General features: G+C 48.0%; 5 protein-coding genes across 5 annotated transcripts; 2 read left to right on the forward strand and 3 right to left on the reverse strand.

Moving 5' to 3' along the window:
• Positions 1-638: 638 nt before the first annotated feature.
• Positions 639-2,012, forward strand: TRUGW13939_06410 (uncharacterized protein; the record flags this gene model as incomplete). Its single annotated transcript, XM_035489563.1, has 6 exons — positions 639-806; positions 857-916; positions 970-1,023; positions 1,073-1,089; positions 1,141-1,291; positions 1,350-2,012. The coding sequence occupies 6 exons, from the start codon at positions 639-641 to the stop codon at positions 2,010-2,012; spliced, it is 1,113 nt and encodes a 370-aa protein (XP_035345456.1).
• An 835-nt stretch (positions 2,013-2,847) lies between these two features.
• TRUGW13939_06411 (uncharacterized protein) lies at positions 2,848-4,746 on the reverse strand (the record flags this gene model as incomplete). The annotated part of the gene is made up of 1 exon (XM_035489564.1): positions 2,848-4,746. One exon carries the CDS (start codon positions 4,744-4,746, stop codon positions 2,848-2,850), a length of 1,899 nt encoding a protein of 632 aa, XP_035345457.1.
• Positions 4,747-7,045: 2,299 nt separating this feature from the next.
• TRUGW13939_06412 (uncharacterized protein) lies at positions 7,046-8,555 on the reverse strand (the record flags this gene model as incomplete). Its single annotated transcript, XM_035489565.1, has 2 exons — positions 7,046-7,830; positions 7,892-8,555. 2 exons carry the CDS (start codon positions 8,553-8,555, stop codon positions 7,046-7,048), a joined length of 1,449 nt encoding a protein of 482 aa, XP_035345458.1.
• Positions 8,556-9,090: 535 nt separating this feature from the next.
• TRUGW13939_06413 (uncharacterized protein) lies at positions 9,091-10,171 on the reverse strand (the record flags this gene model as incomplete). Its single annotated transcript, XM_035489566.1, has 2 exons — positions 9,091-9,214; positions 9,264-10,171. 2 exons carry the CDS (start codon positions 10,169-10,171, stop codon positions 9,091-9,093), a joined length of 1,032 nt encoding a protein of 343 aa, XP_035345459.1.
• A 481-nt stretch (positions 10,172-10,652) lies between these two features.
• Positions 10,653-12,049, forward strand: TRUGW13939_06414 (uncharacterized protein; the record flags this gene model as incomplete). The annotated part of the gene is made up of 3 exons (XM_035489567.1): positions 10,653-10,836; positions 10,892-11,321; positions 11,374-12,049. 3 exons carry the CDS (start codon positions 10,653-10,655, stop codon positions 12,047-12,049), a joined length of 1,290 nt encoding a protein of 429 aa, XP_035345460.1.
• Between the last annotated feature and the right edge of the window lie 622 nt (positions 12,050-12,671).

Here is a 12,671-nt window from a genome sequence, read left to right on the forward strand (position 1 = left end):
ATCAAAATAATTGACTCTCAACAAATAGTGCTTCGGTCGTGATGGTGGTGGAGTGTGCCTTCCGGCGCTAGTCGACAGCTCCTTTAGCTGTGACTCTGCCGGAGAAGGCGCTGGCCGGCGGCTGGCACGTGATGTGCATGCAGAGAAGGAGCAGTCACCTTTACATCGCGGCTTCTTTGATATTAAATCATCTCCGTATTCACCTCGTGCTATCTCAAGAGCGGTTTTTCCTAGTATGTACAAACCAAGGTGGCTACATTTCTGGCATTGGCGAGACAGCCCATTTCTGACCCCTCACTAGCACAAGTCGGGATCAAAAATCCATACATCGCATCAATTGAGTCAATGGGAAATTTGGAGTGAACATTTGGAACCGTTGATACTCTCGTCGGCATCAATTGATAGCTCGCCAGGTCTGCGATCGGATCGGCCCATTCCGACAACATCACCACGCCGGACGCGAGTAATTACATAAAGCCATGCTCTGATACGTCCTGATAAGAATCAGATTACATCTTTAAAAAAGAGGACCCCCGCATTCCCATACTACACGAACGAACACTTACTCGGCGATCCTTCCAATACGGTCTACTTGTCCAAGCAGCTATTCGGCTTTTTTTGCAGGGAAAAGAGAAAATATGGCGTCAACCAATCCAATTCAACTCCCCGTCATCGATATATCAGACCCATCCAATGCGGCAACCGGCCGCGAAATGCTGGATGCCGCTGTCAAGTACGGTTTCTTCTACGTCCACGGAAAGGGAAGCGACTTTACGGCCGCACAGGTCGATTCGACGTTTGACATTGTATGCGTCCCTGGTTTAAACAAGCGAACCCTTCGTTGATACAGGTTTAGTCGAAAAAGTTCTTCGCCTTGCCAAAGGAGGAAAAGGAGACATGTCGGATCCGGACTGATGTATGAGGTAGCAGAAGAGCCCCAGGACTTTTCCATTGCTAAGGCTTGCATAGAATCGAGGGTGGTCAGGGATGCACTCGGAGATTCTAGACCCGGAACACCAGCGAGTATGTTAAGCCAGAAATTTTGAGTCATATATATTAACGTCAGAACAAGACGGGCGATTTCAAAGAGTATATACTCATTGACCTCCAACTGATGTCTACATACTAACCGCAAAACAGAGCGTTGAACTTTGGTGAATTCCAAGACGGCAAGCCCCAACAGCCTCTCCCTACAGCTCTCCATTCCGACGAAGCAGAAATCGGACATTTCGCGAGCCTGTGCAATAAAACCTGTGCAGCCGTCCTGAGACTACTTGCCTTGGGGTTAGAAGTACATATACATCAATATTCGGTCATGAATACATGGAATATACTTACTTGCGACCTAGATCGACTCAGAGTACTTTGTGACTCGCCACGACGCTTCTCGCGGCGCAACAGGCTCGATTCTTCGCTTTTTATACTACCCATCCATCAGCTCGCCCGCATCGTCGACGTACCAGCACGACATTGACGTCCGCGCCGGTGCTCACTCCGACTACGGAACAATCACGCTCTTGTTCCAACGACCAGGCCAGCCGGGCCTCGAAATCCTGACAGCTTCGGACACAGAAGGAAACAACAACAATTGGGCTCCCGTACCTGTCTGGCCCGAAGGCGCCACATCCGAAGCCGACGAGTTCCCTCCAATTCTGATAAATATCGGCGACATGCTGAGTTTCTGGACGAACGGACTACTCAAATCGACCATCCACCGGGTCGTTTTTCCTCACGCCGAGCGAGATCCAGCCGCGACAGTAAAGTCTCCAGATAGGTATAGCGTCGTGTTCTTCTGCCACCCGATCGACAACTGCAACCTCGTACCACCGGTCCCGAGTACACTCGTCGCTGCTGCTGGGGCAGATCAAAAGAGCGTCGAAAGTGGCAAAGTCGGGTTTGGCGGTGGCGCGGGCTTGCTGAGCGAAAGACGGTCGATGACAGCCAAGGAGTACCTCAATATGCGTCTCTCTGCTACGTATGACGACCGAGAGGAGGTCGCATCTACAAAGTAATGTTTTTTTAGGATATACGAGAATAAATTTCATGATGAATCTCAGATAAGATACCTCATTGAGAATGTTGTAGTAGCTGATGAATAATGTGGACTCGGCATATGGACATTAGAAAAAACACCTTTAAAAAAAAGATGATGAATGCGCCTTTGAAACAAAAACTAATAAGAAAGTAGTAACATAAATGGAGAGAAAAAATCACATTCATACATTGCAAATGATTTGATTTGGCGCAAGAAAGAGAGAAACAAGTTCGTCAGGTTGGATGGGTGAATTAATCAAAACAAAGATGCATGGAGATGGTCAAATAAGTCAAAAAACAAAAAGAAAAAGCAAAACGTCATGAAAAAACCATATACTCCAATGGTATTCCCATAAACACAGGGTGGCCTGGGAAATAAGCCAATGTAGTGAAAAAAAAAAAAAAAAAAAAAAAAAAAAAACAAGGAGGGGTATGAGAGTCAATGAGGTAAAATGCATTTCCAAATAGTGTGTAGGTATGTGTGTGTGCAAGTGTAAATGGTAAATGAAAACAAGGTATCTTCAAGATGGAGTATAGAACAACGCCGCCCAGAGTACTCAACTCATTAGCAGAAGCCATATGCAATAGATATGATCCTGCAAGAGTACCGGAATGCCATGGAAATCACAAAGTTAAACAACCCAATCAATGTGATGTAAGTAGCAAGACGAAAACGAACGCTATGCGGACAGTCTCCTTTTTTTCTCTTCTCTCTTCGTCCCCCAGGAGACAGTGATGCATTATTGAAACAGAACATTTGACGACTGCGAGAAAAAAAGTAGCCAAAAAAAGAAAATTCACGGAGTGCTGGGATCATGGAGTGCTGTGGCACCAATGACGATGGTACACCCATGCAGCTTTTTGGCATTCTTTACTGCAGTACTTTGTTCGACGGCAGCGACGACACTTTGCAAACTGTCGTTGAAATTGCTCCCACTTGCCGCACTCGTAAAAGGCGCATTGCCGAATTCCGCCTCGGGATTCATCCTTGCGGCATAGATTTCGCATAACCACGCACGCCCAGTATTGCATATCCTTTGAATGGTGTCTCACGGTAAATTTCTCAACCAGAGGGAAGATATTGTAGTCGTCGGGAATAATGTATTCCTCTTCCTCTTCCTCTTCTTCCATGGGAAGACTGGCGCCCGTCGGGTCGTCTAGCAAGCCCAGCTCGTGCCCGATTTTCAGTTTCGGAACCAGATGAGAGCACTGGAAATAAGGACGAAGGTTGCAATACTTGGAAACATAAGCAAGTAGTTGCAGGGCCATAAGCACATCTTCATCGCGGGGCATCGAGGTCAACACGCCCTGGGGCGAGTTGTGGTTTCGGAGAAAGGTCGAGTAAGGACTGGGATTCAAGGTAGGAGAGTTTGCGTTTGTCGGTGCGTTCGTAGGTGAGAAGCCTAACGTGCCTGGGGCTTGCGTATTAGTCGTATTGACAATGCTGCCATCAACAGCCGAGCGGTGTGTGATGTTGAAGGTTTCGGCGTCTTGGGTTCGCGAGGGATCGGACATTGCCAAGCCACGAGACTCAGAATCATCGAGAATCGATTCTCCGTCGCCTACGTTGTCAATCTCCATGGAATTTTGGACGCCCACGATGGGCTCGGCCACATGGCCTGATGGTCCCTCTTCTGCCATCGGGGAATCTTCTCCATTAGCGTCGTCGGATTCACCTGACGCTGACTGGTGATGGCGCAGCGTCGGGCGCGCCAGACGAACGGCAGGATGTGATGTGTTGCGGGGTTGCGATGGCCCGCCAGGCGTTGTAGGGGAGTCCGGCTGGGAGGTGATGCCAGCAGATCGGGGAGTGAGGACTTGCATGCTAGGCAGACGAAGACCATCCTGGACCGGTTGCAAGCCAAATCCATCAGTTACATCCATGGTAGGAACGGCAGTGGCCAGGGGTTGCATTGGCCGAATGCCGGGGGAAGGTTGCTGGTATCGTAAGTCGTGGTATCTAGGGTTGTGAACATCGCGGCCAAACGTTGTTCGCTCGGGCGGGGACGTCAAAACGACCTGGGGAGCGGGTGTAAGGTCCATAGCAGCCTGGTTCTGGGGTTGATCGTGAGTGTTATGGTTGTGGTTGTGGCGATGATGATGGTGGTGATGGTGTTGATGGAGAGGATTGTCATGACTGAAGGGCTGAGGAATCTCAATCGACGGCGGGGGCGCCTGTCGACGCGAGGGCCGTTGGTCCATGGCTGCTGAGCGCTCAAAGACCGACGACGATGATGACGAGGCCAGGCCAGCCTGATCTCGGTTCTGCGATAGAGGTTGGATGTGTCGGGACGAAGTCGACCGGTCGGCATCGGCACGGGCGCGGACCTTGTCGACGACCTGGACGTAGTTGTCGAGAATGGTCGCAATGACAGGAATCATATCGGCCTCAACAACGCGAGTGCGCACGGCTTCAGAGCCGCGCACGCCGATGTTGACAACACATTGAAAGGCCAGGCTCCATTTCCACATCTCCATCAGGTCCTTACTCCGGCCCTCCTTCAGGATGCATACCAATCGCTCGATGCCGCCATCGACGGTCAGGATGTCTCGAATTCGCGCGGATGACGTGGTCAGGTATGCGAGGTGGTTAAGCGAGTTGATCAGCGGCAGGGTCGATGTGCAGTCGAGCGCTCGTCGGTCGTACAGCGTCGTTGTGATGTTGACGGACGCCTTGTTCACGTTGGGGATGCTGAAGTTGACTTCCCTCATGGTGGCTGGATGTGTGGTGATGATGATGGAAAACGACAAGCAAACAGCGAGGTCACGACGGGAGGGATGGCTGCAGCGAAAGCAAGCCGAGGGCGAAATGCAGACGAGATGAAAAGAGGCCTCCAAGGTTCTTCTTTCTTCTCTTTCGAAACTGGGATTTTGCCGCCCCCTGAGCGATCCGACGGTGAAACGGCCAGCAAGACAAACAGCACGAAGAAAAAACAGCCGCTAGGATGAGAAACGGAAACAATCAAGGTGATAAATCATCAATAAATAAAAATAAAAAGGCGTAATGATGCTGGGTGGAGGAGAGGAGCGGAGGGGAGGGGGGAGGAGGAAGATGAGGAGTAAGAGCGAGAGATGCAGAGGAGAAGCGAAGGGGAAGAATGGAGCGAATCAGCCGGGCTCGGCGAAGGCGACGGGAAACGGCTCAAGTAAGCAAAAAGCACTTCCCGCCCGACAAGAATTATGATGATGGTAATGATAATAACAGAAACAGATTCTTTTCTTTTTTTCAATAGCGTGCCAAAGTATGGATGAAAATTGTTTTGAAGGATGACGCCGGCGGAGACGGGCAAAGAGACGACAAGATCAGATGGCGCTTCTCTTTTTTTTTTGCTGGGAGTCGGGCCGCGATGAGGAGGCGACAGCGAGCCCAGACTTGCCTAGTATGATGCTACTAATAATTACTACTTGCGTAAGTTGTTGTTAAACTTGTGATAACTAAGTGCTTGGCATTTGCTAGTCGCCTTGAATTATTGCTATTCAATGTTATGCGCCCGGCGGTGTGCTCGGTGAATGGCCGGGCCAACTGCATGCGCCCCGGGGATTTATTTATTTATTCTTGGACATGGATGGATATTACGGCTATTGTCGATACCATCCCGATTATTTATTCTTTTTTTTTTTTTTATTGTCTTGTTTCAAAAAAATTGTGCTGATTCTTGTGAGAAAAAATCTCCGCAGCGATCGGTGTGGCAAACACCAAGGCCAGCAGCCCCTCTTCGCGCCCCCTCATTTTCAAGTCACTCGACCAGATCGATGGTAATACTAATAATCCCTGTCCGATGGATGGATGACGATTTCTTTTTTTTTTTGGCATTGCTATTACTTTAGTTCGTCAGATATTATATGCTTGTCTTGATCACAATCTAGTTTAGAGACTGGTCCTCAGACTCCTCACTGGCCGATGCGGTCGTGATCAGCATGCTATGTTACATGCAAGGATACTACGAGGATAACAAGTATTGGTGGCTGTATGTACTCTGTAGTTAATCGCCAGTGCCAGGAATAGATTTAAATGTATATGTATGATCGGCAGTCACCCGACAGGCTGCTGGCATTACACAGGCAAGCCCATAGATGTCGTCAAACCCCAAAGTCTCACAGTGCAGTTTCAGAATATGCAGACGAAAAAAAAAAGATGCGACGAACAAGATGCTAAGAATAGGCCCGAGACGCGATTGCGTTGATAGCAATGCGAACTCCATGCAGGCTGTCACAGAGTTCGTGGTGATGAGCGCGCTGAGTGGCTGGGCCCAAGGGCTATTAATAGAAGCGGCGCCAATCTCCCCGGTCCGCCCACCTTAAATCTTTAAAAATTCTTGTTTGTACAGGGATTCTTTTATTTATAGACTTTACATTCAAAATAAATATGTATACCTATTAGCCAGTTATATTAGGTACCGCGCTCTTACAAATAGTGTACATTAGTTGTATATAAATAGTATTTTAGCTGATCCTAAAAGATACAGTCGAGTTGGTCTAAATATACATTGGTAAAATCGACTACAGATGTCAATTTATTTGGCATGCATGGAAATCAACTGATGGTGTCCATATTATTATTATAATGTTTATATGTAGCGTACATGCCCAGCCTATATAAACGATGTATTGACTACGACGGACTACCAATGATATTTACATGTACGCAATTAATTATCGGCTATGAACCATTCTACATGTAGTAATAAGTAATATTATTCTCCAGTATCAGTTAAATTTAATTCCTTTATTGGCTAATATCAATGTCCCTGCCCATATGAAGCGTTTCCACCAATACCGCTACGCACTCCGAACTAAACCCCGTCGCCAGAACAGCCCCTAGCCCACGCGAGCATCGGGTCGCCAGAATTTCAAAGTGTTTCAAGAAGAAATAAAACGTGGCAGAATAATCCATCGGCCAAGACAAAGAAATAGGTGGCGGTGGTAAAGAATAAAACAAAATAAACCCGAGCGCGGAGGAAATTTTGCATGAGCCTACAACACACAGCACATCCCAGGGGAATTAACAGCATCATGAGAACCCTCCATGACCCCAACACTCCCCCAAGCGAGATTTCTCAAATTCCGGTACTGCCCATTTCTTTATCCACTCGCATTTTAGAATATCCTGCGCAGTTAACCGCATTTCCGACTCAAAAGACAGCATCGACCGCGACATATTCATAACAGCAGCTTTTTCTTCTACGTCAAAACCTGGGATTCCAGCCTGCTGTCGTGGGAGTTGGATGTGCTTTTCAAAGCGATCTTTCCAAGACCTCACCTGTCGACCTTGATTTGGGTTTCCACTTTCATCGAAATATTTGTGGCGCGCCGCCCATTTCTCCCACCACCGTAAGGGTAATTTCCCTCGAGTATCAACCTGCTCGGCTGTGATATCGTCCGGCGTAGCAAGTATGTCCTCAAATAAGGGGCGCTGTCCGAGTATTATCCATATGGAACATGCGAGTGTCCAGATGTCAGCTGAAAATGAAAGGCCACATTCTGGCTCAAATCGGGCTTCGGGCGGCACAAAGGACATAGGGGCGTGCGAGCCATATCGGTATTCTGTAGAGGGTATGTATGCCTCTCCAAAATCACCGAGCAAGATTCTAGATTCTGGAAGAGAGAATTCCTCTGAAGCTTTTCCAAGCCAAATAGGTGGGACGACGCTAGATGGAACGCCAGACTCAAGGGGCTGACCATCAAACCGAGTAACTGGTTCTGACGCGGGCGAACCGTGTTTTTCGTATAACTCCTCAATTGAGAGCTGATCGAAATTAGCTGGAAGACATAGAAGAATATTGCCGATGTGAAGGTCTGATGTAGTTGTTTTATAAGCATAATAATGGCTGTAAAGCTATAAAGAATGATGACTAACCTCCATGGACAACTCCATTACTGTGGATGTACTCGGCGGCTAGCAAAAGTTGCACAATAAGAGAGCGAGCTGTCGTGGCCTGAAAGATGCGTTTGTACGACCCTTCCCTCGCACTAGAGATACTGCACATTGCTAGGGTTGTCACATAGCAAGGGTGGGTGCCATTAGGGCCATGGAGGACGAATCTATCTTTGATAGAGGGTATCATTGTCCCCCCCGGGTGATCAAGTGGAGAAGATTGGTTGAGATAATTGAGGACATCAATCTCTCGATCGTTTGAATCCGCCGTTCCAACTTTGACTGCTACGTATGTATTAGACTGGTAGTCCCGGCAGAGCCAAGTGGTTGAATAGGCTCCGTAGCCTAGCTTGTGGACCACCCGGTATCGGGATTGAAGAATATCTCCTATCAGAATAGGGTGATATCCACCAGGCTGGTATTTTTGAAGTCTCTCGACTTCTTCTATCGGTACATATTTGAAGGGGAGCGGACCAGAGTCAGCACCAGAAGAGAAGTTCTTGAACGCCATGAATGGATTGCATGCGAGTCCACCAACGGAAGTTTTCCAAGAACAAGGATAGCGGAGCAATGAGGAAGATGTGTAGTGAATGAACGTCTGTTGACGCGCCCAAAGTGCATTTTGTGACCTGATCACAAAGGCCATTACCGGACGATTTGAGTTAAGAAAATTACTGGGCCGATTAATTATGCCCGCCACAAGGCCATCCTTTGAAAACGATAGTTTGCCTGTAGCTTGACGTGTTGGGTGCTTCAAATGTTGGTAGGTGATAAGTTGAAGTCTAGAGCGCACGGATGCTAGGGACATCATGGAATGTTTCAGCGGAGCAACACAACTTCCACTAGATGACCCAAAATTACTGGAGAGGAAAACTCGGGCAACTATACATTCAACACCCTATTTGGAAATTGAACTCTTCCTACAATTAGTTCTAGTGAGACTATCTCTGAAATATACATGCAGCACGTAGCCCCGCTATATCTATATATAGAGATCGCTCATCATCCTAAAATACTATTTGTGCGCTTCATGATGTTATATCACCTATTTCCCGGGATTGGATCCCCTTCGAATCATTCTGGTAATGAGTACATGTAATGTTGGTCTCTAGTAAAAGTAACCCAAATAGCTTATTAATGAATACAACGCTAAGTACATGTACTGCCTTTATTGACTAAGATCAATATCCCTTCAGGCCGTCTAGTATGCCCTGCACATCCGCAAACCTCAACTCGGCCATAGTCTCTTGCCACAACCTCTTAGTTATCTGCTGTCCTTCCGGAGTGTACAGTACTCCTACAAATCTGATTTAATTAGCGAGTGTTATCTAAGAAATCGAGTCCGCCAACTTACGGACTAATCTCCCAACTCATAATATAACTCCCATGCGACTCCTTCCCCTTGAGCACTACAGCGTCAACATACGTCGAAGCACCGACCTTTAACGACCGTGCAGTAACATTCTTCCACACTGCCATGAGCACCGACACCACAGGCGACAAATCGCGCGACAAGCTCGTGCCGTTGACGAAACCCGGGTCAACGAGATTGACAACGACGTCATCTGCTGATACATACTCGTCCAATTTCCAGAGAAACATCATCCCTAGCAGTTTCGACGTGTTGTATTGATCCAAAATATCAAAATTTTTGGGGTCGTCGAATGAGGATAGCAGGGGCGAGGCCGTTCGACTGCGGAATTTGGACTGGAAGGCAAGGCCTGAGCCGACGATTGATATCCGACCGGGCTGCTGTGGTGTGGATTTTTGTTTGAGAATCGGGAGGAGGAGGATACAGAGCAGTACTGCTGAGATGTAATTGACTTGGATGGTTTCTTCGTGGCCGGTATTGGGGTCCAACTCGAGCTTTGTTTTTCGCACGCCGGCGTTTAGAATAGCAATGTCTACATGGTCAAGCTGTTTAATCTGCCCAGCAAAGGCTTGGATAGAGCTGTAAGACGACATATCCAATTGAAACACATCAATAGTCGCCTGGGGGTACTTGGCTCGGAGGGCGTTGGCAGCTGCTTCACCCTTTGCCACAGAACGGACAGCGATGATCAAGCGCGACAAGCTCAAAGAAAGGAGCTGATCCGAAGCCTCGAGCCCGAGACCTTGGTTTGCGCCAGTCACAATGGCGACTTTTCCAGCAAGACTGGTGTCTTTTGGAGGCCATGTGGGCTTGCTTCGGAATTGATTCTTGAAGAAGATGTGTGGGAAGAAGGGAGAGGAGATGGGCTGCATGTCTTTGGAGAGACCCATGATGACTTTTCGTTACTTGCAAACTTTTATATTTGGGAGAATACAGGGACATGTTGGACACTCTTCTTATACTTTTCATCTTCCAGCTCATGTCTTCAAGATTGGTTAGGGTTAGGGTTGGCTAAACCCAAAACGGCAAACAATTGAAAGTCTTGGCGCGAAGCAACTCCGTTTCCGCTCCCCGTTGCGATGATGCCAATTCCATCTTCAATAATATCATCATTAATCAGGATCCGTTGCCTTCTCTACTCGTCTCATGAAACACAGCTGGCTGCGGAGATTATCCACACCGGCGCCAGCCTCATCGATGCGAAGACGCAGCCGCAAGGATGCCTAATAAAAGTGGACATGGTAAGTTTGCTAAAAACCTTTGATTTGAGGAGGTCCTCACCGTGGACCACTAGCGAGTCTTCCTTTTATTGTATCAACAAACAAGCAAAAAGCAGACGAAGAAACGCGGAAGCTAATCAGGAGCCATGTCATGCGCGGCAAGAACCGAGTCAAGTCTCGCAGAAAACAGCATGCGGACAAACCAAAGGCGGAGCCGTCGGTAGTTAATCATCCTATCTGGGATTCAAGCATTCCTAGACTGTTGTGTTCGAAATTCGCCGCTATTCGGTTTGCCGATGCCGTGGAGCCGGCCCTTATTGCAGACGCGGTGCTATGTGAATACTGTCATTTACTTCCTTTTTCTAGTCCGGCACTAACGTAAACCTCAAGTTTCATCCATGTTTTCCAAGGCGATGTTTCTGGTAGATCAGTGCATCATCTCCAAAACATCTGGGACGGCACAAACTTGGTTTCCACCCATGCTCTTCGATGCAGCCTATCTGCATGCTGTTTGCTTTACCATACAGGCCTACTTTGACGGGTGTTTTACGCGGACTCGAAGTGTCGAAGAGCAGCGAAGGGACTATGTTCATTATGCAAAGGCCGTGAGGATCCTCCAGGAGCGACTTGAGGCTGGTGATGACCGTGAGAGGCTGTCGGACTCGACTATCATGACGGTATTGGCTTTATCGGGTCACGCATATACGACAGGGGATTATGAATCGGCAGATAATCATAGCAGAGGGCTATTGAAGCTCGTTGGTATGAGAGGTGTAGGTGCATTTTTGCAGAACACAAAACTATTAATTGAAATCATACGGTATGTTCTCACCAATCACCTGCAGACACTGGTTGACGAAATAAATTTATAGTTGCGATTTGGGCATGGCAGTCGACGGAGGCTCAAAACCAGTGTTGTTTACCCACGACAGTGTTCCATGGCCATTAATGCTGGATTCAGCTTCTCCCAGAACTTTTCTGAATAAGCTTGATCCCGAATTAGCTGCTACATGGACAGCAATGTCATGTTTCTGCTCTCTCCTTAACGAAGCTGCAGATAACGAAGAGAAAAAGATAACAGAAGAAATATTTTTGCACAGCATGGGCTCCGTAATGTATCGTCTCCTCCACCAACGTTTTCAAAAGGGCAGCTATGACGAAACGGTGCGTTTGGGCTTGTTGGCTTTTGCGTCGCCGATATTTCTCCATTGGAATAGAGAAGAGTTTCCTAGCCATCAGTTTACTTGTTCGTACCGAGAAGCTCTGGCTATGTTTTACTCTACGGGACCTGATATTGAAAGGCATGAACATGTTTGGCTTTTAATGGTTGGCGCTTTGTGCATGGCCCATGAGCAGCAGCCAGATGACATTGCATGGCTTGGCCCATGGCTACGCACGAGTGCTGAGCTGAATGGGGTGTCTAGTTGGGATGATATGCGGGATTTGCTTGGGTCACTTTTGTGGGTTGGGGTGGTATATGACAAGACGGGTAAAGAGGTGTTTGATTTGGTCTGCCAACATAATCATCAATGTAGGGAAAAGAAATAATTTAAATATTATTAAATAATAGTAATACTACAGTTAAAGACAATGCTCAGAACGATGAGTAAGCGACGCCATCAAAGGATTAAGCTTATAACCTTTATTCCTTTGGACCTGACTATGCCAGACCCAACTTCCCACAATTGGATATGACCAGCATATACCGCTCCTCCCTGTATGTACAGACCTCCGACTAACCGCATTGGGGCTCCTGGAAAGTCATCACGGTGCGTCGTGCAGCGGTGTTCCAGAAGCGCAGCAGAACAAGATATCACCGGCAGTGGGCCCATTGTTGCATAGTAGCCAATAGTGTTGCGGTATGCCCCACTGATGCACGCTGCAGCCACTCATGGATGCTCGCTAGGCCAACTTGTCCAGATACAGTTTAGGGTGGCTCTCCACGGCCCCACTGAGCGCCTTCGCAGCGCCTGTCACGGACCACCCGGGCCCCGCCAATGCACTGCTGCTCCACAATTGCCAGCCAATAGAAATGCACTCTCCCTAGTTTGGTAGTCCGTCAACAGTCTCTGATTGGCTGTCGGCCGATAACGTAGCCAATAGCATGACGGGCAGCACGGGCAGCCCCACCGCATGACGGGCGAGTCATGGCCCGCCCGAGTCGCGGAGA

Source organism: Talaromyces rugulosus, chromosome III, assembly GCF_013368755.1.
Source record: "Talaromyces rugulosus chromosome III, complete sequence".
NCBI classification, from domain to species: domain Eukaryota; kingdom Fungi; phylum Ascomycota; class Eurotiomycetes; order Eurotiales; family Trichocomaceae; genus Talaromyces; species Talaromyces rugulosus.